The sequence below is a fragment of the Lampetra fluviatilis genome, chromosome 3 (assembly GCF_964198595.1).
Source record: "Lampetra fluviatilis chromosome 3, kcLamFluv1.1, whole genome shotgun sequence".
In the NCBI taxonomy this organism is placed as follows: domain Eukaryota; kingdom Metazoa; phylum Chordata; class Hyperoartia; order Petromyzontiformes; family Petromyzontidae; genus Lampetra; species Lampetra fluviatilis.
Window position 1 is genome coordinate 27,300,102 of NC_136277.1, and position 25,099 is coordinate 27,325,200.

Sequence of the window (25,099 nt, forward strand, 5' to 3'; positions counted from 1 at the left end):
CCTGGGTCTGTCCCCGTGACCTTCTGTCAGCGGGCGTTTCGACACTTCACGTGGCCTTAAAGTACACATAGCCTGGCACAAGCGCCGTGGAGATGTCACCGCCACATTGTGGCGAATGGCGGTTGTTGTTGTTGTTGCTGTGGGTCGGACTTAGCCTTAATCGAGTGCCTGGCGCGGTGTGTAAACATCACCACTGGGGAGACAAAGGTGGCCTGGCGTGGTGCTGGCCAACCAACCCCCTTTCTTGTGCCGTGCCCCATGCTATTGCACGGGGGGATTTTTGTTGTTGTTGTCTGTCAGTGCCGTGACACACCTGTGACCAGTCGCCGGTCTTCCACTCGTAGCACTGGGAGTAGTCCTCGCAGCCGTCCTGCTCGCGGGGGCGGCTGGTGGTGAGGCAGCGCCCGTGCGGGCTCGTGCACTGCGCGGTCCGCACGCGCGTGCCCTTCCCGCAACGCGACGAGCACTGCGTGACAAGAGCCCCGACCACGCATCACCGCGAGCTCAGCGCCTGTGCGTATGGGTGCCACGGTGGCGAGATGTTGATTCTCCTAGCCTGGTAAGCAGGAGGTCGTGAGTTCGATCCTGACCCCGACGATGCCTGTACATTTGGAATTTTGTATGTGCTCCCCGTGGTCGTGTGAATTTTCCCCCGGGTCCTCCGGTTTTTCCCTCGACATTTAGAAACATGCACTGAAAGAATATTTTGGCTGCTATAAATTGCCACATTATAAGCCCCTTCGTTGGACTATCATTTGTGGCCAGGTCACTTCTGAAAAAGAGCGATGTAGCTCAGTGGGAGTTACCTGGAAAAAGAAAATTGTTTAGTTTAATAGTTTTAGTTCGTATACGTTGCCAGCGTTTCGTCACGCGGGAGACGCTGCCGCGACGTAGCACGGTGACGGTTCGCGCACGCGACTCACAATTGCGAGCCTTGTGTGGTAGTTGGACCAATACGTCACGTGAGAAGAGGTAAACGTGCGGGCCCTGCAATTGCTTCCTCGTGCCACTGCTGATGGAAAGGCCTCCACTTGAGGGAGCTCAACAGAGCCCCCTTTAGAAGGTATTCGGTCTACTCTTCAACTCGGGTCCGATGTTTTGGATGAGATGGGAATACCCGCACTTTAGTTCACCAAAAGCGACCTATCAATCGGCCGTGGCGCACCAATGTATACTGCTGAGTGGGCAGACGGGGTGGGGGAGGGAGGGGACGAGATTTAAAAACTCTGCCAATCACTTAAACTGCCCCACCAGGGTGACTCAATTGAACCGGTGACCTGTAAAAAGACCCTTCGTGCTAACCATTACACGGCAGCAGGATATGCTGGAGTAAATTCACGTGTATGGAGAGAAAGGTAGAGACAGGCCAGACGACAGCTCACCTGGGACCAGCTGGTGGCCTGCCACACCCCGAGACAGTCGTGTCCCTGGCAGCCCTGGGACGAGGGCGGCCGCGGCTTGGGGCAGCGACCGTCGCGCGTGCGCACCGAGCCACCGCCGGGCAGGTGCAAGTGGCACGAGACGGAGCGCGTCTGGAGGCCCTTCCCGCAGGTGCGCGAGCAGGGCGACCAGTCGGACACCTTCCACCTGACGTCGGCAAAGCACCCGTCGTCAGTGTTTCTGCGTGAAAGTGCTCGAGCAGTGGTTCTCGACCTCCGTGCCCCCAAATATTCAAACTAAATTAAAAACTAAACGATTTTTTAGTTCATCAGGTAAGGCCCCACTGAGATTCATGATGACCAGCATTCTTGGGGTAGGCCTTCATCCAGCAGTGGATTGACCAACGCTGATGATGATTAATGAATTGCAAATATTCGGGTGTGGTCTCGAGTTAACGGTTGTTGCTAGAATTCCAAGGAATTTTTTTACGTGGCTGTAGTAGCGTTTACTTTTTCACGCTGTATCATTTTTCAGCATCGCATTTACTTTCAGTCATTTGATCGCACCACTGCGCATCCGTCTGCCCTATGGCAACATTCGTGCGAGTCTCACGACTCGCGTGGAACTTTTATCCCTAATTCTCCTTGGTCTCGTGATCGAGGATCAGTCCCGCTTTCATAGTTCCACTAAATCCTAAAGTATTATAACGTAAACGAATCGTATTTAAAAAAACACCGTTGGTTTTGGCAATAAGAATTTGTTTCGATTTGTTTTCCTTTCACCAGATTTTAACTGGAATAATAAGATGAATCGCCAAACATGGGTGTGTGTGTAAACTTATTCTGTCCAGAGAAACAGAGGTGCTGCGGCTAAGAGTAACATTACACTCTGTCTCGTGTAAGCTTCGATTGCCAAACTATCTGTCTACTTTACAACTGGATGAGCCTCCATGGGTAGCATTTGGAATACAAACACCCGTGCAGCGTTGAAATAAGAATTAGGTGGTGGGGCGGAGGGGGATCATGGGGGAGATGAAATTACATTTCACATTGGACAATGTTTATGGAATGTTTTGCTCGCGTAAAGTACTTAAAACACACGCACGGGCATGCACTAACTCACAAATACCCGCCGTACGTCCGTATTGTTTTTGCGTTGTGCTGGGATTACACGCACATTGAACACTATGAGTGGCTTTTTATGCTAAGCTTAACCCAAAGTTGTATTAGATCCAACTTCTGATGGCATTACACAAACTTTGGCAGGCATCAACATTAACAGATCTTCTTGGTTCTTTCGGTAAAGTCACGTAGAAGGGAAGTAATAAAATAATAAAAATAAAACATAATAAAACAATTCTCACGACGTTTCGGCCACAACGCAAGCAGCCGTCCTGAGGACAGCCGTCCTGAGGACGGCTGCTTGCGTTGTGGCCGAAACGTCGTGAGAATTGTTTTATTATGTTTTATTTTTATTATTTTATTACTTCCCTTCTACGTGACTTTACCGAAAGAACCAAGAAGATGAATCCCTGCAGTCACGAAAGCTTTAAATCGAAATTTAACATTAACAGAGTTTAACAAGATTTAGCACACATCTGCAGATTTTATTTTCGCAGGCCATGCCAGGGTGGGCTTTGTTTTTTTTTTCAAGCATTCAATAAAAGGTACGGTATTCTTGCATCCTCCATAACGCACCGATTCGCCTGGTACTCGACCGGCATTGATTACTTTGGGCAAAAAAGTGCTTGCCGACTCTCACTCGCGCCTTCTCACCCAGGCCCCGTTAATGCACCCCTCCTGTGCCTTCTCACTCACTCGCCCCCCCCCCCCCGCCCACAAAACAAAATGAAGCACCCCTCTTCCAAAAGCATCCCGTGCCAAGGCAGCTTTCGTACGGCGCTGCCGCTGTGGTGATCGCCGAAAATTGCAGTCGCGCGTCGTCATTTTCTCAATTGGCTCCATTAAAGCCGCACCTGGCGAAGGGCGCGCTGAAAAACGCAGCGGCTAAATCAGTTTCCGTTTCATTTGCGAGGAAGGAGATGGTGGTGGGGGTGGTGGGGGGTGATTCGCTACTAGCTACACTACACACCAGAGTTGCCACCTCTGTGCTACAAAAAGCTGGGACGTATCGTGAGACCACGAATATCTCACAATTACTTACGATAGCAGAAGAGGGAAAAACTTCTTCTTCTCTTTGGCCTTCCCCCTGGTCACCGACATTTGGGGTGCCTGCTCCAATACGTCTCTAAGTGAACAGCCCTCTTGCATCCTCCACACGTGTGTGTCCCACTCGTCATCACAACCCTCCTTTTAAGACAGGCAACCCACCTTTCTCCAAACGTCAAGCTATCAGCGCAGCCACTGTGCGAGAGACTGCAACCAACATGTCATTCTTAACAGCCGCAGTCGCGGCGTTGAACTTCTTTCGCACCGCACGCAGCCAACCGTGCTGATCGGAGGTGTTTTAAAGAAATTATTGTTTTACCGTCATCTTTTGACGCGAGGGGCCAACATCTACATAAACCTTTAGCGTCGCGCTCCATCACGCGCATCCAAGCCGCTTACCCCAAATCCTTCCATGCAATCCGCAGCATCCTCCGTAGAGTAGACCTGACCAAAACCTCACGCCACAAACTGACTTTAACACAATATCTGCACAATGACACCCTGCCATATTTGCACTATGTTACCCTATTTGCATTTTTGTAATTTTATATTGTATATTATAGCTATTGTATATTTATATTTTATTTAATTTTTACATACTTTAGCTCCTTAGTATTAGTTAGACTTGTACCTTTAGTATAGTTAGACTTGTAAACCACTTATTTAAGATTTAAGATTCCTAAATGTTGAATGTATGCACCTTCCGGCCAAAGTAAATTCCTTGTCTGTGCAAACTTTCATGGCGAATAAAACCCTTTCTGGTTCTGATTCTGACCGCTTTATGCGTGTGCGACGGTGCCCCAGCTGCCACTTGGCCGCCACTGGCCGCACCTGTTTGGGCAGGGGTGACTGTTGCAGTGGCGGTTCTGCAGCGGGGGCCGGCTCACGTTCCGGCAGTCCTCGTCCGGCACGCAGCTCTGGGATCTGTTGACGATCTTCGTGCAGCCCAAAATGCTCCGCACCTCGCCTGTCCATGACACGCGCAAACAACCGGTTAGCACGGTTGGCGACGTCGGGTGCCGAAATAAGTTCAACGTACGTTACATTTGCGGAGTGTTGGGATCACACTCATATTTTCAGCGGTTTATTTTATTTGCAACATTTTAGTGCCACCCCGTTAAATGGTAATTGAAAAGGACTTGCACACGCAGCTGGCACGCACTGCTGAAATGCTACTCTTATTTCCAAGACTTTGACACTAACATCACGTAGTTTACCCTAAACTTGACAATATCCATGCAAGAAGTGCGCTACGCCATTGTCGGCATGCTGCAAAATTAACACAATTCCCAGGGTGGTCCTTCATTCGAATGTGACCACTTTCAGCATCAGTCTTTATCCAATTTGGGAACGTCTCTTAATGCCGGAAAAGGACCACACTGTGTTAGAGAAAAAGCCGCAAATAATCACAGACCAACGCAGCCCGCTAGCGTCAAGGTGGGGATAGCAGGGGGGTGACCTCCCCCACCCCACTCCCCGCTGAAAGCTCAGCCCCCCCCCCACTTCCCATCTCTAAATTCTTATAAATAAGTAACAAAAATATTGCTGCAATATTTAACACCGGTAGCAATGAAGCCCAGTGGCAACTGAGCATCGCAGACTTTTCCTCAGGTGCACAGTGGGCGGGAGCTGGAACGGAGTCTCGTTCCGTTGAACGTTTCACATTTTTTACCCTTCTATCTGGCAACAAAACTGACACCTTTTTACAAGGAGTTGTGCGCCTTTTGGCGTCATCTGGTCCAACCCATGTGAGACTAGGCTCTAAAAAAAGCTGTCTCGGGTGTGGACCAATCAACTTCAAGGACAGTGCACATTATCAGAGTTATGTCTTTTGTTTGTATTATGACTGCAGGTATTGCGGTCTATGCAAACATGACTCCTTGTAAAAAGGTGTCAGTTTTGTTGCCAGATAGAAGGGTAAAAAACCAATTATCATATTTTTACTGGCAAATGAGGTTCCCATAGTGTTTCACATTTATTTAAAGTTTGTTCACCCGCTAAGTTTTTGTATGCCCCCCCCCCCCCGTTGAAGCAAGGTCACACTACGGAGGTTTGGTGTAACCCACTGCGGTTATTCTTCGAGTGGTAAGCTCGGCGATGCTTGTAGAAAGGAAAATAATATATAATGCTTAACGAGATGCCCATATTTGCACGAGCTTGTGTCTCGAGGCTTTACAAGACAGGCCTTGCGTAACGTACATCCTCCCAAAGGGCGGGCAGCGTTGTCGGAAATGAACAAAGCATTGCAGATTATTTATACGCCAGATTCATGTCCGAGCAAGGATTGTCCATTGGCCACTAGACGTTGATATTTTTACTCAAAAACATTGCTGTACCGAGTAAAGTTTCTGCAAAAAATTCCATGAGAATTCATAAAATGATACGAAAGCTGTTTTCATCTTCTTGGTTCTTTTGGTTGTCACGTAGAAGGGAAATAATAAAATAATAAAAATAATACATAATAAAATAATTCTCACGACGTTTCGGCCACAACGCAAACAGCCGTCCTCAGGTGAAGAACAGGTCTGTCGGAAAGACTGTCTTTATTTAACTATGTTTTATTTTTTTATTATTTCCCTTCTACGTGACTTACCGAAAGAACCAAGAAGATGAATCCCTGCAGTCACGAAAGCTTTAAATCGAAAAGAAAGCTGTTTTCTTCTTATTTGTAGAATTGCAGCAGGTTCCTGTAAATTATATTTCACAGTTTTCTATTTTTAACTCTCCTCGACAAACATTTCCCCCACAATTACCTGTGCAAAGGTGAAGTGGAATGCATTGACGTGGACTCTATATCAATTTAACTTGCCGTTGTAATTTGCTGACCCGCCCCTACGGGACATCTACTAAAATGAGCTTCATAGCTCATCGGATTCCTCCAGTCTAAATAAATATAAAAGCTTCTGGATATGACGCACGATTCCGAGCTAAGCCAAGCATACGTGTCAACCGCGAAGTCCAGATTTGCTGCATTCAGTTAAATCAAGCGAGGCTGCCGAAAGCATGCGCTTGTGCGTGCACGTGTACATGTACACTTAATATGTGGGAATGTGTGCGAGTGGACAGTATAGCAAGGTGTATATGCATAGGTATGTGTGTGTAAAGTGCCGTCACCAACTCGTATCCACTCTACCTGTCCATATACGTGTTATGAAGAAGGTCCATCGCCCCGCAATGTCGCCTCATGTATTTTTTCCCTTGTAGGGCGGTGTTTTATTGACGAATGTGCAATTTTTTATTGTTGTTATTTGTGCTTGTGCACCACTGCCAATGCAATATCACCAAATAATGAACGTATACGTACGCGTGTATGAGTGGGTGAATGTACGAGTGTCTGTGTCACAAGCAGCTGGCACAGAGCTCAAGGCACAGTACCGCATTGGCAGCCGTGCACATGGCAACCGAGGATCTGACACCAGTGGCGGTGCTCGTCACTCAGTGGGGGCCCTAAGCTGAAATAATCTTTGCAACCCTCCCCCCCTTTTCAGTCAATAAAATCCGAGTGAGATTACAGAAGAGATACCAAACAATAGATGGAGGCGTAGTGAGATGAGATCAACTCGAGATGATCACATTTAGGAGGCTTTTTTTTACGTTCATGAGCTTGTTATGTGCATTACGATTTGAATTTGTGCTGATATTTCAGGGCACCATCATTTCTCGTGAATCAGGGGCCTTTAAGCTTTTGCTTGGTTTGGTTGTGCCGAGTAAACCCACCACCGTGTGACCCAACCGCAATGTCCCCCCCCCCACCACAGGCGGTCTACGGGTTCCAAACCAAGGATGCTTTCCAAGGACAGGGTCGGTGGCATGCAGTGAGTTGTTGTGCCCGCACCTCCTCCGCACTGCACGCTGCAGTCCTCCCAGCCGACGTGCGTCCACATGTAGAGGGGCGTCCGCGGCCGCTCGCCGTGCCGCGCGCTCCTGTTCACCGGCACCGTGAACTCGTAGTGGATTCCAACGTTGTGGTCATGGAAGAGCAGCACCTTGAATGCAAAAAAAACGGGGAATTAAAAGTCAAGATTCGGGTTGTGTGTAGATCGGGTTGCTCAATGTGGAGGCAATCGGTCAAATACGCTTTAGAAGGGGCGCCTCCCCAGTGCTCCGTCTAGCGGAGGCCAGCAGTGGCGTGAGCAACAATCACCTTGTTGCAGTATATACATTCAGTATGCATTGCGTGAGTGTTTAAAAAAAAATACAGCAAACACAAAGGTTTAGCTCTTTACTAAGCTCCGTGCATTTCTGTGTTATTCAGTGGGATGAAACATTGAATGTGAATGCTAGCAGATTATAAGTTGAAGCCGGTCCTAGGTACCACCTCCTTGACCAATCCACGCTGACCAGCGTGATAGAGAATGGTCACCAACACGGCATGCAGAGGCTTCCAACCAGCAGTGGATTGACAATTTTTTTTAATTATTCAAAATGATCTATAGTGGCCAAGAATTAAGACTATCTTTCAGAACTGGATTAATGCTACTCTCCTACATTTCTACATCTGCAAAAATGTAGCCACAGAGAATATAGCATCCATTGAGACATCATTGTATCTTGTGCACTGGTACTGAAACTTCTCACAGAGACAACGTTTGGCATGCTTTTGGCTGAACCCATCTGATGAGGTCTCACGGAAAGAAACAGAAAAAAACATGAAATCCCACTTTTTTTTTTTTGAAAAAAAATGTATTTCGAAAATTACATCTGTTTTTAGACCAAACATTAATTTGCCACTTCCTTCTGCCAATATGTCCTCCCACATGGCGGTACGTCATGGATTATTACTGCGGCGCTGGCACGAAGCCGGCTTGGCTTGGACGGCCCTCGAAACCCTTCGATGTCTGCTTTGCGAGATTGTCAGTGAACCACCGATGTTGGGGAGTGCAGCATTTAATTGAGCATGATAATTCTCCTGGGATTAGATTTTCTTTACCAAACCGCCCAGATAATTCGGGTGCAATCAAAATGTACGGCGACGTAATTAGAATTTTTTTTCCCCCGTCGCCAAGACGAGCCTTGCGTTTTTTGTCGTTGCTGCTCGATCTCTGATTATATTTGATTAATGCAGTCATTACACTGTCTAGTCTTTACCATGGGGCTCTTGGGCACGCAATGAATCTTCGGAACACATGGAGAGTATTAACTGAGGACAGCCCCTGCAATGCATTGTGCGACGTGGATTTACTTTCACCTTATTGTTCGAATCAGTTGAGCCGGCGCTTGGCTGGTTCGCTTGAGATGGCATTGAGGCAATCCTGCGTCTTTGCGGTGTGTAGCCATGCAACTCGTAAACTTATTTTTTTATAGATTCATGGCTTTCACGTAAATGTATTTATTACATTGCCGCAGTTTTACCTTCTCACATTCGTAATGCATTAGCACAGAGCAATTGTCGGTTTAATAACACTGGTCAACACACTTTTTCTGGCATAAGGTATTCCAACGGGTTTAATGTAATTGTGGGGTGCTGATTCCAAATCTGGCATCAGTTTTTGTCTATCACATCAGGTTTTTGAGATATCAAATATTGCATTTTCAATAAAAACTGCAGAATAAAAATATTGAATAAATGGGGATATCTACATAAAATGATATTATAAACTCACTATCCTAAAAATACAGCACCATATTTTAACACTAAAGCAGTCACTGACTCGCAACAACTTGCAATCATAAGTGACAGAGTGAATTTCGGGTAAAATCAATGAAAATGGGGTATGCCGATAGCATTGAAAATGAGATGTGATAGAGCAAATCTGAGATCAGATTTGGAATCAGCACCCTGAAATTAGTCTAAAACAGCTGCAAAAATCCAGGCCAGAGAAACATGTGTTTTTTTTGTTGACCAGTGTAATAAAACGGGTGGGGGGGGGGGGAGCTTCGTGTTGCTTTCAAGGCCACGCTGGGCTGGTTGCAGAAGAGGTGGAGCAATTTAAAACATGGAAACTCACAAGAGATAGGCCACACGAGTTGAATGGCAGGAACCTGCGTAGGATTTCATCAATTGCCAGGTTCAGAGAGAGGGAGGGCTTGGTTGTGACGGTGGCGGTGGTTGGTGGTGCTAGCTGATGAGGGGCCCAAAGGGAAACAATAATTTTGAGAGCCTCCCTGTAACGTTTTTTTAAAAATGCTAGTGAGATTACAGAAAATATATAGACAAGAGATATACATGTAGTCATTAGATACGTGAGAAATATAGACAAGACAGAAATGCGGTGAGATGAGAGAAGCGGACAAAATAGAGATGAGGCAGATTAATTGCCTTTTTGTTTTAAGTTCGAAGAGAGAAAAAAAGATGCGTACAATATAGCGATGAGATAGAGATGATAGAGTGTGATCGTGTTTATACATTATTGATCTTGTTATCTTTATTCGGATTTGAATTTGAGGTGATATTTGATGAATCTGGGAGCCCTTAGAGCCCATTTGGGGCCCTAAGTTTGTTTTGCTCGGTTTGCTTACGCCTATAGCCGCCGCTGGCAGCAAGTAAGGGTTGCGTTCAAGCCCTCATACCATGACGTTGAGGGGCTGCTTCAGGGGGCCCTTGACGGTCATCTTTTCCCAGATGCCTCGGCGCACGTAGCGGACCGTGCTCCCCGCGACGCTGTAATCTCCGGGCCTCTCCACCTTCCACTCGCTGTTAATGGAGTTCTGGCTTGAGTCGTTCACGGCTGTTTTCAAGGCACAGTCATCATTCAAAGTTAAGGGCCACGTTTAATAGCTTCGGCCGGTCGCGTCCAAACCATCGTGCGCGTCTCTAAAAAGATGTTAACAATGCATGTTGGTATGTGTGTTGTTATTATTATTATTCTCATTAGCCACATGTGGATTCATACTTCGTCCATGCGATCCTTTCACCTGTAGGGCGGTCATCGTCGACTCAACGTGACAGCCAAAAATATTAAAGTAAAATTTTTGCTGCAGATGTCCGAGACTGCTTTTACAGGTGTGACTCTTCACACAAGGCATGGTTAATACTCAGTGATGGAGTAAAGTATGGCTCTGAAGGTGGCTGGACATGTCGATACCCCTGATAAAGGTCCAAAGGTTTGGCACTGGTCAAACTTGGACCAGAACCGGTCAGGTTTGTGACGATGTCATTCCCGTGCACTCTTTGCGGCCATCACTTCTGTTTCCAGAGCACTCGCAAGCATTAACGATTGAGTGTTGAAGTCACTGTGGAATATTTTTGTTCACGTACAAATGTACCGTGTATTAAGTGGAGTGGTGGTGCAGTGGTTTAGCGCAATGTGCTATGAACCCGCAAACCTGAGTTTTATTCCTGACCCCGGCTAACACGAGCGTCGAGCGATATCGGAGCTAGGCTTGGGCCTCTCCTAGGTCGACTCAACCACGAATGCGTACCTCGTACAGTGTGTAAACATCGGCAGTGGAGAAACAAAGGTGCTCGTGTGTGTGATGCTGGCCACCACTCCCAACATAATGGGACAACCATCAGTAAGGCCCCATGTTTGTCATTTTAGAAAGTGTTTTCTTTCTAGGAAGCGTGCAGAGCTGAAGACATCTGGAACGTTATCAAATGCTGATAAGACTTTTATAACTGAAACTATAATATTAACAATGAATACTGGGTAGGAAACACATTTCAATTCGAGTGATTAATAGGTGGGAAAATGTTATCGTTTGGACATTTTCTTTAAATAATCATAACCTTGCTATATAAAAATGCCTGTAAGTGCAGTAAAACTATGACCTTAAGAATTATGCTTTTATTGTTTGTAATCGCTTTTTTTTTTCGCAGCACTTTGCAAGCATTAAAAATAAAATCCTCTCTGTGAGGGAAAGAAAATGGAAAATGAGTCACCAAATTGATGATACATTAGTCGCCACTCATGAGACGAAGGCCAGCTGGAATAAACCTCACCAACAGTCTCAATGTATTTTAGCCGTAGAGATTACAGGGGAAATGCTTTATGCAGTGCACACCAACAGCGTAAGCAAAGTTCGCCTTCCAGTTTTAAGGGGCGCCATGGTTACGTAATGTTAACTCCCTCGCCTGGTATGCAGGAGGTCAGGGGTTCAATCGCGACCCTGACGCCTGTATATTTGGAGTTTGTGTGTTCTCCCCGTGGTCGCGTGGATTTTTTTCCTCCGGGTCCTCTGGTTTTTCTCTCCACATTTAGAAACATGAATTTGTATTTATATTCTTTGGGTCTTTTGGTAAAGTCACGTAGATAGGTTCAAAGAAAATAACAAAATAACAAAAAATATTTTCTTTTAACCTATCTACGTGACTTTACCGAAAGATCCAAAGAATATGAATTCCTGCAGTCATGAAAGCTTTAAGTCAAGATTTGCATTTTTATTATTTTGATTATTTTCCTGTTTAAAATGTACACGTGACAAGCAACTTCATTGAGCTATCATTTGTGGCCAATTCGCTTCTGAAAAAGAAGCCAATTGCTCGGTGGGCTTTACCTGGTAAGTAAAACAATAGTTTAGTAGTATTTGTATACATTTGAAAGTGATTTGTTTACCTTTCCTATACGTTGCACGATCGTGTTTTTGTAGTGTTTGTTTTAACGTTCTGACCTACCCCTACCAGACATCTGTGAAATAGAGCTTTATAGGTCATCGGATTCCTTCAGTACAAATACATATTCTGATTCTGTTCTGGCAGTGCATTGTTTAATTACATCACGCTTCCCACATTTTTACCCAGGTAGCTGTGCGCTGGCTTGTGTTCAACCACACGGATCCGGCGAGCACCGGCAGGAATCGTTAGCGCCTTCACGTAACCTGCCGGAGGACATCATCATCAGCAGCATCATCAGCAGCATCATCAGCAGCATCATCAGCAGCAGCATCATCAGCAGCAGCATCATCAGCAGCATCATCAGCAGCATCATCAGCAGCATCATCAGCAGCATCATCAGCAGCATCATCAGCAGCATCATCATCAGCAGCATCATCAGCAGCATCATCAGCAGCATCATCAACATCTCTTGGCTAACCATAGAACAAAGACAGATGCACTTCTGCGGCCGTCTGGAATGCTCTTCCTTTACGATTAGCATGGTTGGCTATGTATGGTTTGAAAGAAGTTAATTATTACATGATGTTCTTTACCTTCATTCAGTCAATGCACCATCTACATGTGAAGCTAAGATTGTTTTTTTAAACAAAACCCACTTAGGGTGAGTTTTAAATCGTGGGAAAAGCATTAGTCACTTCCAGTGCCAAGATAAGTTAATTCCACAGTTTGGAAGCCACCAGTTTGGAACAGTCATTACCCTGGGCAATTCTCTAGTCCAACACAGCAAGAGGGCTTCCCATTTGCTGAGTGCACGTTCATCTCTTGTGCGTGGCAACGTAAAACTTATGTTACATAAACGCGGTAAACCTTGTAAGTCATTACCATCAGCTTAAGTTAATTATTGGCTTCACCGGTAGCCAGCGAAGACATGAACATCAATCTGGCTGGTTACTGGCACCAAAAGCAGCCATCTGCTGTGTGCTGCGTTATACTGCAGGGACCTTCAAAGGCATTTGATTGCATGCAGCAGTCCTGTTTATTAAAAATAGTTATAATCATTTACAGCCTGATGTTAATTCACTGCTGGATGAAGGCTACCCCTTCCTGTATTGGTTGAGGGGCTTGTTTGACCCTACTTCACCAGTCCGGCTTGTTGAAAAGGTGGGATATCCCACTCTGCCCACACCCGGTTCAAACAGCATTCACCACTGCTATTGGCACCGCTGGAAATTGAACTTGGACTACTGGGTCCAGAGTGAAGTGTTTGGAATTATATGCAACATGCCGTGTTATAATCTAAGATTATATCACGTAAAAAGGCAATTCCCCCCCCCCACCTCATGCAGCACATAAACACATCATGCTGTCAATTGATGTTAGCCGTGGCCACGAATCGAACTCAGGTCTCCTTTGATTTAAAGCGTTCGTGACTGCAGGGATTCATATTCTTGGTTCTTTCGGTAAAGTCACGTAGAAGGGAAACAATAAAATAATACAAATATAAAACAATAAAATTCTCACGACGTTTCGACTGCAACACAAGCAATCATCATCAGGTGTGCAAACCACAGCTGATGATGATTGCTTGTGTTGCAGTCGAAACGTCGTGAGAATTTTATTGTTTGATATTTTTACTATTTTATTGTTTCCCTTCTACATGACTTTACCAAAAGAACCAAGAATATCAAGTCTCCTTGTGAATAACACAGTAGCGCACTTATTAGGCAGACGTGAGAGCGTGCGAGCGAGCGAGCGTGCGTGCGGGAAGAAAACTCACAAAAGTAACACTTGGTGGGCAGCTTGGCCTTGGACAGGCTGCAGATGGAAACTTTCTTGCAATGGCTGCTGGCTAGCGACAAGACACACGCAGGGCGAGAGTTAATTTATAAATAACTGCGCATGAGGCGTTGTTTCTCTGTGTGCCTATGTGTGTGTCTCTCTCTGTGTGTCTCTGTGTTATCTATCTCTGTTTGTGTGTCTGTCTGTGTGTCTCCGTGTCTGTGTTTTGTCTCTCTCTCTCTCAAATGTAGAAATCTTTGAAAGAACGTAATCAACCAGGTAGGGTGTTGACTGTTATGTTAGCCGACTCTCTGTGTTGTATTGCATTCTATTTATAAGTTTACTAGGTTTGTTTTCTCTTTCATTCGTACCTGATGATGATTGCTTGTGTTGCAATTAAAACGTCGTATGCTATTATTTAATTTGTTTTTCTTTCTACGTGACTTTACCGAAAGAACGCTCCAAATCAAGTTTGAGCCTGTAGTTTTTCATGTTTTAATTTATTTTCGGTATAAATCTCTCGCCAATTTAAATGACCCTCATGAATTTGCTACGACGTTTCATATTAAACTTGCGTGTTATCATATATGGTCCGTCATCATACAGTTTCATCAACGATGGTTTATTTATAAATGAAACTGCTGTCAATTGTAATGAAGCAGGTGAAGAAAATGCTTCTAATGATAAAACATTTTTGCTCTAAATATTCTGAAGTGATGCTCTTGATGAATGTGATGAGGATGATTATTGACTATGGAAACTAAGGACCTTGACCATTTTGTGTACTGTATTCTTCGGAAAAACACACCATAAGACTTGCTCCCTGTGTCAATTAAGCCAAAAAAAGACAACGTTTTCCAGGATAGCTTAAATCGACTGTTAGGGCAAAGACCAGGTACTAATTTGAGACTGAATCGACCTAGGGGAGGCCCAGGACCGGTTCAGACGATCGTCGCTGGTGTTGGCCATGAGCGGGAATTGATCTCGAGTCTCCGTGTTCATATCGCAGGCGCGTTAACTACTGCGCCACCAATCCCCATACTACACTACTGTACTGTATGGTAGGAACGTTGGGTTGCTCGGTCAATGGCCAGGGTCAACGGCGGCGTGGTGTATTCAGGAAATATGCCCGACTGTGAGGGCGGGCACAAGCCGGCGTGAGTAGGTTAAACGTTGAGTTTTATAAGGGCACCACGGGGTGACCAGCCCCTCCCCACCCAGCCCCTCCCCACCCTCCCCACCCAGCCCCTCCCCACCCTCCCCTCCCCACCCAGCCCCTCCCTCCCCACCCAGCCCCTCCCTGCACGACGGACACAATAATCCCCTGTGGGCTGGTATAATCAGGAGGTTCCTACCAGTAAAAGAGCTATGTAGCTTGGTGGGCCTTACCTGGTGAAAACAAGTTTAGTTTTAGTTTAATCTAAGTTGGGATGGGGGGGGGGGCAGGGGGAAGAATATGGTGAAAAAAGGGAGCGGGGGGGTATTACAATAGTTAATGGAGGGTTGTGAATGAATATAAACGACACGGGAGTCCCTCCGCCAACGACGAGCATCTCCGAGCACAAGCACCTGTGCCCCGCGTGTGGTTGAAGTCCCCCTTGACCACCTTGCAGGACTTCCCGTCGCCGTCGCACATGCCGCAGCGATCCTCCCTGACCGGCGATCCCACGATGCCATCGCATCCCACCTTCTGCTCGAGAGGACGGAGAACCAACAACATAACACACGGTGAGCAACAATGAACTCGTTGGGAGAGCGGGTGGTGGTGGTGGGTGGGGGGTAGCATCACCGTTGCTGAACAAGTGCTGTTTATTTTCAAGGGTATGTCTTTCAGCATGCGACTGCATATAGACACCGATGTTATTTGGAGCGGCGGTTTGCTACGGATTTATAAATACGTGGAAGTATTTCCTCGAGCTTCACGAGGTGCCTGCAACCGAGAGTTGGATGAACAAATAGAGAGTAAAAGACAGGCAAAGATGTGCTGTTCCTCGCAAGTGATGGTGTAATATTGCCTCGTGAGATTATGCTAGCTGGCTGAGTAAGCCAACTCCGCAGGGAGGATGCAGAGAGGCCAGTCCCCTGTACGGATTGAATCCTGCATCTGGAGCTCGCTAACTCAATTTTACGTGCTCAGCAATATTCCAAGCGTTGAAACAAGAGCTTTGAGACATCAGCCTCCTTCAGTCCTCCATAGTTGTATACCCGAGGAAATCTACAGCTTCTACAACTTTTTTGGCCCGGCCTATCTGCCCTTTCGCTGTAACCAATACGAATAGTTTGATCACATATCTATTTACTGATTCACATTTTCCACGGCAGTAGAGAATGCCAAAGTGGTGCACCAGGAGAAGGAGATGTTTCCAGGCCACTGCCGCACAGCGGGCAACGATGGTCCATTTACATGGCACACTTTGATGTGGTCGCGTGAAAGCAAAACGAACACCACGCATAGACTCACAAATATAAATAAAATCTAAGTGAAATAGAAATCTGATAATAGCAATATCAGTGACGGCTCTCGAAATTCCCATGAAAGGAAGAACTATGATAAAAGCAAATCATAATAATTGCAGAGTAATCCTATCAGACACCAGAATTGATTTTTCAATATTAAGTTGCAGGAAAAGCCGTAAAAAGGGGAGTTTTCAGATGTGAATTAAAAAGTGATTCGGAATCCCTAATGGACCGTGGAAGGGGATTCCAAATTCGCGGAGCCTGTCTGGAGAAGGTTCAAACCCTCCCATAGACCATCACCACAGAGGCCTGTTTTTGGAATGATGAGTAGACCAGAATCAGCCGGTCTAAGTTTTTCGCAGTGATATATAAAACTTGACGGTCGTCGCCTCTCCCATCCGCAAGCAGGCGCGGACAGCTGGACTTAACATCCCTTAAAAAAGAAAATCGTGCGCATCAACAGATCTGGGAATTTTCTCTAAACGTACAGACCCGGTGACTTGAGGGGTGAGAGCGGATAAAGAGGCCATAGGGCAAGCATGCAGGACACTGGGGCGAATATTTACAGTGGAGGAGCTTGCAACTGGCTGCCTCCGCGTTTAATGGAAGTCACAGATCCACGCGGCCGTGAGGTTCACAGGGCGGCATACATCACCTGGAAGCAATTTGGTGTGTTTTCAAGGTGAAATTGTCATCATTTTCATCACAGCCACTTAGCCATTGCCTTGCTTGTGCAGGGTGCACGATGGATTTTGCTCCTAATGGCTTAAATGTGGCGGGCGAACTGTGCCTCTTCAATGCTGCAACTGCATTCTACATGTCACCCGCGATCTGGTATGAAGCAAATGACTGGCCTCCCATGGAATATCCAGTATCAATCCGCAGAACATGTTGCACGTGTCCATGCTGGCAATGCAAAATGCTCAGATTTATATTGGATTTGAGCTGCCAAATCATCGCAGACCATAATTAATACGAACGCGGGTGATTAAACGTTTGTAAATGCGGCAATTTATATCTTGGCTCATTCCAGTGATTTGCATCCTGAAAGTTAATTAATGTCATTAATACTTTGAGTTGTGCAGGCTGCCTCATTTGGAACCAAAGTTGCTTTTAATCTATCGCATTACTTTGCTAAAGGTGTCTTGGTTTTGATTATCTGAGGATAGAGGAGCGGATATGAGTAGTGGGGCCTGTGTTGTAGGGAGAATGAAAGAGGGGTGAAAAGGACGTGTAGGATGGGAATGTCAGTGGGGATTCTGGGAAGGGGTGGGTGACAGGGGTGAATCTTTAGGGGGAAAAAATAAATCAAGAACAGATTCCTCAGAGTTGAGCAAATTTATATACAAAGACAAAGCTCCCCGTATCGCTGTACCACCTGAACAGACTGTTGGGGCAAGTGCTGTTAGTAAGCACCTATGAAGGTCCGTACGGGTGGGTGGCAAATACCATGCCCGGCCACCTTTGTCTCCCCAGTGGTGATGTTTACACGGCACACCAGATACTCAATTGAGGTGGAGTCGACCTAGGGGAGGCCTATAACCGGTTCAGATAATATAATCGTCACTGGTATTGGCCTTGAGTGGGATTCAAACTCGGGTTGTTGGGTTTGTAGCGCAGAGCGCTAACCACAACAATACCGTCCCCCCTCCCCCAACACACACACGCTGTACGTTTGGTAAAGTGGTTAGTGCGCTGCGCTATTAGCCTGGTGACCCAGGTTGGATTTTAGGGCCGTAGCTAACATCAGCAGAAAGTGATATCAGAACGCCATTCCTGCCCTCTCCCCACTTATCCAACCCGCACTGACCAGGGTGGTGAAATATAATTAAACAAACCCATGATCAACATCTTGTGGGGAGGCCTTCATCTATTAGGGGAGTGAGAATGACTGAGATGAATGTATTTCTAATTTGATGCTGTATATTTACCACCAATCCTCACCCCCCCCCCAAATAATGCCACGCCACACAAAATAGTCGCATAATCCTTTCTTCAGGGGCCTACCCTGGCTCCTCCCCCCCTCAACCAGTATATATACAAGGTCGGGTCTCTTGGAATTTCTCTTTACTTGATACAGCAATCGTGCTGTGATGGTTCCACCTGAAGACGGAAGCTTGTGTTGCCTCCGAAACGTCGTGATTTTTTATTTTACTTTTAGTAATTTGAATTTTGTTTTTTACCTACGTGACTTTACCGAAAAAACCTAAGAGTATATAATCCTTTCTCTTCGACAAAGCTGACAACTACAGCTGCTTAAAAATGTTATGCCGCTCATTCCAAGTGTACAGCCATATTTCTGGCCAACTGCTGATATGATTGTGACTATGGGAGTAACGGGCATTACCGCATTGCAAATGTACACTCGTGGCACATGACTAGAAATACATGCCAGCCAATCTCTTTCCCTCAAGGGAAAATAAACATATGGCAGAGTAAACAAAGATAACGATGCCCGGATAGGCTACACTTAGAAAGTTGGGGCAAGTGCTCGAAGCGAGTGCTCAATGAGGCAGGCGCGGTGCACCTTTGTTTCCCTTGCTGCTGAAGTGTACACACCACACGGGGTGCTCATATAAGACCGAGCTGACCGAGGGGAGGCCCAGTACAGGTACAGCATTTGGGAATCGAGCTCATGTCTCCAGGTTTGAGGTGTACACAGCACTACACTCACCACTGCACCGCTGGTTCTCAATTAAATACACACTATATAGGATGTGATCTACACCGGGCGGGAACCCTCCAATTCACCTTTCATTCCGTTAATATAGAGGCGCATGAAGAAAAAGTCACCCTTAGGTGAACTGGAGAAACGCAAATGGCTGATGTGTGCACAAGAAGACTGTGAAGTAGGCGGGCCCCAATTTAATTAATTAAAGAAAATTGGGGTGTATCATGAATCATCTCAAAATAAGATAATTTTAAGATTTTAAAAAGCTAATATTTTTAACAAGAGTATTGAAAAAAAAATTGTCATTGGATGCTACAGTACGTGACTTATTTCACACAATCGTTCCATGCTTCAGTTGTGTAGCTTGTACGGCATACTGTGCTTATTAAGCCAGGTGGTACACCCCATAGGTGGGACAAAGTCATTGTTATGCAAGTCCAAGTCGAGTCGCAAGTCATCAAATTCATGACTCGAGTCTGACTCGAGTCCAAGTCACATGACTCGAGTCCACATCTCATAGGTGGGACAAAGTCATTGTTATGCAAGTCCAAGTCGAGTCGCAAGTCATCAAATTCATGACTCGAGTCTGACTCGAGTCCAAGTCACATGACTCGAGTCCACATCTCATAGGTGGGACAAAGTCATTGTTATGCAAGTCCAAGTCGAGTCGCAAGTCATCAAATTCATGACTCGAGTCTGACTCGAGTCCAAGTCACATGACTCGAGTCCACATCTCATAGGTGGGACAAAGTCATTGTTATGCAAGTCCAAGTCGAGTCGCAAGTCATCAAATTCATGACTCGAGTCTGACTCGAGTCCAAGTCACATGACTCGAGTCCACACCTCTGGTACACCCAATAATGATTTCTGCTTAGAGCCCTCAAAATCGGCTGCATCCACCACTGAATTAGATGCACCACGTGAGCAACTGGAATAACCTGGCACCGCTCTTAGCAGCTCCAAGTGCATATTAACCATCTGCTTCCAGTGGACCTGAAAGTTCGTGTGATGGTATTTGAAAAAAAGTAGGCCACGTGTGCCGGTGTCACAGTCCTTGTTTGTAAAACTGTCAATTGCTTATAAACTACTTGGTTGAAAATCATCACGTAGGAGCATCGCGCCTTCGTGTAAAACTATTGCAGACAATACATGGGTTCTGGTAGTACATGTTGTTTATGCCATTCATTGTGAAAATTCCGTCACAGTTCCTATGATTGCTTTTTCATTGCTTTCATGGCTTTATTTTGGTGATTTCGAAAAGTGTATTGGTTTAGCCATGTTTGTTTGTTGTAGTACAGAGTTAGACTGATGGCCTTAATCTAAGTTGTCTTGTGGTTGTTGTTGTTGTTGTTGTTTGACTTGCATCCCACTGGGATTTTTGCACACAGTGTTGGTGTACGGTGTTTTTTCTGCAATATTTTGCTGTCTTTTCTTGGATTTTCTGTTTGCACTTAGTCACATATTTACTTTAAGATGTTTTTTGTTCATGTTTTTGTTTTTTGTTTGTTGCGGTTGCACCCGATTCAAGAGCCGAATGGCTCACAGGGCTATACCTAATAAATCAACTTGAGCTTGAACATTACCCCTCTATTAAATGTATAGCGCCTCTGCAACGTAACAATGATGTGAAGAGAAGATGGCCAGGTGGTTCAAAGGTCAGGGCTCCGATCTAGCAATGCCGAGGGCGTGGGATTGAATCCAGGCAGTCCCCTGTGATTAAACTAGCCTCTCAAGTATAGCAAGGCGATGGTCACCAATGAATGCACAAAATCCCCATCACATTACATTTGGTTCTGCACTTAATTTGAATAATTTCCAGCTCGTGCAACAAACCTCCCTCTCATCTGAAACAAATGCAATGGGAAGTACTACCCTCTACTGTGTGTGGGCCAGAGGTCACTTGAAGACATCTAAATGGTTACTCTTTGGTGTCTGCTTCCGTGGGCCATTTTTCAAAACTAAGAGTCGAACAGGTCTACGAGAGATGCGGAAGGAAACCGCGGCTCATTAGAAAAACATTTTCGCAGCGATTTTTGTTGTCTCCCTGTGTTGTCACGAGAGAGATTGACTTGCATCCCACTGGGATTTTTGCACACAGTGTTGGTGTACGGTGCTTTTTCTGCAATATTTTGCTGTCTTTTCTTGGATTTTCTGTTTGCACATAGTCACTTTAAGATGTTTTTTTATTCATGTTTTTGTTTTCTGTTTGTTGCGGTTGCAACCCGATTCTAGAGCCGAATGGCTCACAGGGGCTATACCTAATAAATGAACTTGAACTTGAATCGGGATAAAATTTTGGAAAATTAACTCCCTTCAAAAAATTGCCTCAATTAAAAAAAGAAAGTCCCAATGATTTGACTGGACGAGCACTCACCTGGCACCTGCGGCCGAGGCACACGTCACGCTCGTAGGGTCCGCACGGCGTGCCGTCCTGTACGGACTCGGCCGTCAGCGTGGCGCCCTCCTTGCGCCCGGCCGTGCACAACAGGGCACACGGCCGCTCTGTGGGCCCGGGGCGGGCGGGGGGGGGTAACGGAGTCATTGGAGCAGAGAGGATAAAACGCCGGTTATCAATGTTTTGTACGCCAAATCCCAACAACGACCCAGAGCATTTTTATTTCGATTTAAAGCTGTCGTGACTGCAGGGATTCATCTTCTTGGTTCTTTTGGTAAAGTCACGTAGAAGGGAAATAATAAAAGAATAAAAATAAAACATAATAAAGTAATATAATAATAGAATAATACAATATTTTATTATGTTTTATTATGTTTTATTTTTATTATTTTATTATTTCCCTTCTACATGACTTTACCGAAAGAACCAAGAAGATGAGACCCAGACCATTTAAACGTATATCACCCGGCGCAGTGGTTCCAAAGCATCTTTGTACCCAGGGACACTGTCAGCCCTGTTGTTTACCTGACAAACCTTACCACTTGGTTGTATCAGGTGGTGGTGGAGTTAACGGCGCATTTATATTTACGCGATCTAACAAAAAATAACCTTTGTTATGAATAATATTGGTCGCAAAAGTCTACTGTCAGCCCTCACAATCTGCCGTGTACCAGTGGCATAGTTTAAAAAAGTTTATTTTTTCTATTAAAGTTCTGGAAAATGTTAATTGGCAGGCCATGAAAGCAATGACCTTACTTTATGTATAATTGTACTTTTTATATAGTAAAGTAAAAATAAATATGTTGTTTTGTATCAGCAACAGTTCTGTGGATCATTTCCCATGGCCGAGCGAAGCACATACTACATACTGTATTGGGAACCACTGGTCTAAGGCAAGCTGCCGTGCTGTCATTGTTAACATGCTGCCAATTTTATTTCCCGGCATGGCAATTTAAACAATGGGTACATTCCTTACATCCCTCTGCCTTTGTCTACCCGGAAAAAAAAAATTGGCATTTGGTAGTTCGTCGATCATGTGGTCGGTTAGAGTGTGGGTATTCCCACCTCTTTCAAGACATCTGACCAGCATGGAAGAATAGGCCAATTGCCCTCAAGAGGGGCTCTCTAGAGCTCCCTCTAGTGGAGGCCCCTTTGACTAACTTCCACAACCAAGGAGCCCTACTAATGATTATTGAGATTTAGCCTGTCACAGCCCTGGATACATTTTTATTTTATTTGTCAAGTGCCTGGCCTTTGTACGGCCACCTGCTGTGATACCGAGTTATTTATTTTAATATTTCACACAGCTAACATAGCCATTAATTGTTTAATATACATACCAAGCCATAAACGCAAAAGTCACATTTTGTTCCTTCCAGGAATCTTTTCATGTTCGGTTACTGCCACTGCCAAAATTTCAAGGCTGTTCCCATGATTGCAAACGAGCTTGCGTTGCAACCCAAGTGGCAAAACCTGGCATTTCACAGCATTTTGCTGTCCACAATGTGCACTGTTGTTAGGGTGCACAAAGCCCTGCAGGTGATAAATGAGCAATCATTTTGAGGGCAAAAGCTATGACCCAAACTAGTAGCTTTGTAGACCCCCCACAGTAAATGTAACGTTACACACTCTGCACATCCATTTATTTATTCATCTGTGTGTCCTCTTTAGCACTTTATTCCAATGCCAATTTTCTGCAGTGCCAGTTGTCGAAAAGACAATTTCATCGTTACAATTCGTCACGTTCAGCGGACCAATGCCCCCTGGATGAGAAGATTTCCATGGCATGACACCAACATAATGTTTTTCCCAGCAACCAGAGGAGCCCCATCACAGTCCTATTACTGCACAAGCTTTCTGTCAGCACGTAAATCTGTGTACAACTCTTGCCATGTCACATTGCCGGATCATGAGGGATGGTGGCAGCTTGCGGAGGCTTTCATCCAGCAGTGGATTAAAACGTGGCTGCTGATTTTAATGATGGCGACTGAACACATTTACAGACAACCATTTTGCAACTCTATTTTGTCAAAGCATCAAAGCATTTGCCTTGCTGTCCTCAGGCTCAAATCTCTAGATCTAAGAGGTGTTTCTGGCTTAGGAGCTTGACACAGGCATTTACCGCAGTAAGCCTCAACTTCAGTAGACACAACGAATCCAAAGCCCCTTATTCGTATTCATATCAAGACCACATATCTACGTATATAATCCTATGGTAAAGTGTTCTTGAAATATCTCATTGTAGAAGATAGTTCCGAGTTCAATTCTAATCCGTGGATCAGTCCTGCCGCGCGACCTTGTTTAAAGGGAGGGAGCATACAATATCTCAAGAGGGGCACGACACAGTCAATGTTAAACAAACTTGGAACAAATGTTAAACGCCAAACAGAACTAGTAACGACAAGATGTGATTTTGTATCTCGTGCATTTCTGCTCTAGCTCTCGCTTGTCGGAGGTGTGGGGTAAGGACAACCATGTACAAGGGAGAGGTTGAGACACCCATCGCTTATCTGCAATTGACATTAAATATTGTTCAAAATGTTTTGACCCGACTGTAAAAATGATTGGGGAGGGGGAGGGGGTAGGGGGCGCAATGTGATCGACTGTTGAGAAAGACTACCCCAAGCGATGCCCCCGCGTGTGACCAAAATCACACACGGGGGCAGCTAGGCAAGCCAGCATGTCCGCAAACGCAGGCATGTGTGTGTGTGTGCTCCGCTTCATGGAGTGTCACATCCGCAGCACGTGAGAGCAGACATGCGAGTTGCACGCATGCCTTACTGCCCGCCCGCGCCTGCCCGCTCGCGTTCCTCCCCCCCACCCCCAAGTCGCCCCGAAGGGATTGGAGCAATGGTTCTTTACACAAGGGCGAGATTAACGAGTGCACATGCACGCCAGAGCGGGGGCCGCAAACTGCCGCAACTTTCCAGACGAAAAGTCGGCAAAAGGGAAATGTACCCCAGCAGCGTAAACTGCGCAAATTAGTGAAATTATTTTATACTAAAAAAATGTGCAAGCAAATGCTTCTATTTTTGCACAGATTTAGTTGGGATCACATCTTGCAGCGAGGTTCGGGCAGCGTGAATTTCAAACAGAAGCTACAGGTGGATTCTAAACTCTATCGTCAAGTAGCAGTGTCACGCCGTCCCTGCAATTTACTCAACATGGAGCACTTCAAAACGTCTGCAGTCAGCCGTACATTCCAGCAGGCCATCCTGGTATGTCAGGTGTAACATATATATTTATATTTTTACCAATGTAACCTCCATTGACATTACCTCTGTTTATTTATGACTTGCCAGGTCTCGTCAAACCACTAACAGCGCCGCCAGCGAAGAAAAAATGAGAGTTATTTGTCTTGCCTCGGACGAGGAAGAAGTGACAGTTTGGCACATTCTCACAAAGCGCCCGGATCTCAAGAAGTAACTGCAAGTGACGGAGGAAAAGAGGACGGGGAATGCACGCACGCGGCCTCGGTTTACAAGTAACGTCAAACGAACGAAGCCTAAATTTAGATTTAAAGCTTTCGTGACTGCAGGGATTCATCTTCTTGGTTCTTTCGGTAAAGTCACGTAGAAGGGAAGTAATAAAATAATACAAGTAAAACATAATAAAACGTCGTGAGAATTATTTTATTATGTTTTATTTTTATTATTTTATTATTTCCCTTCTACGTGACTTTACCGAAAGAACCAAGAAGATGAACGTGGCCTAATTGACGTGAATAAATGATGCCTTGTTTCCGTGGCCAGTGG

At 45.4% G+C, this 25,099-nt stretch overlaps 1 protein-coding gene across 1 annotated transcript in view; it reads right to left on the bottom strand.

Annotated features, from left to right (window-relative positions):
- Positions 1–25,099, bottom strand: part of ADAMTS17 (ADAM metallopeptidase with thrombospondin type 1 motif 17) — an 81,841-nt gene that overhangs the window by 3,540 nt on the left and 53,202 nt on the right. Inside the window, exons 15-23 of the mRNA XM_078885971.1 lie at positions 21,324–21,451; positions 15,391–15,511; positions 13,820–13,891; positions 12,225–12,305; positions 10,059–10,216; positions 7,384–7,534; positions 4,380–4,515; positions 1,383–1,587; positions 314–466 (exon numbers count right to left, since the gene is read on the bottom strand). Of these exons, the coding sequence (XP_078742097.1) occupies positions 314–466; positions 1,383–1,587; positions 4,380–4,515; positions 7,384–7,534; positions 10,059–10,216; positions 12,225–12,305; positions 13,820–13,891; positions 15,391–15,511; positions 21,324–21,451 (1,205 nt within the window). The remainder of the gene's footprint in view (positions 1–313; positions 467–1,382; positions 1,588–4,379; positions 4,516–7,383; positions 7,535–10,058; positions 10,217–12,224; positions 12,306–13,819; positions 13,892–15,390; positions 15,512–21,323; positions 21,452–25,099) is intronic.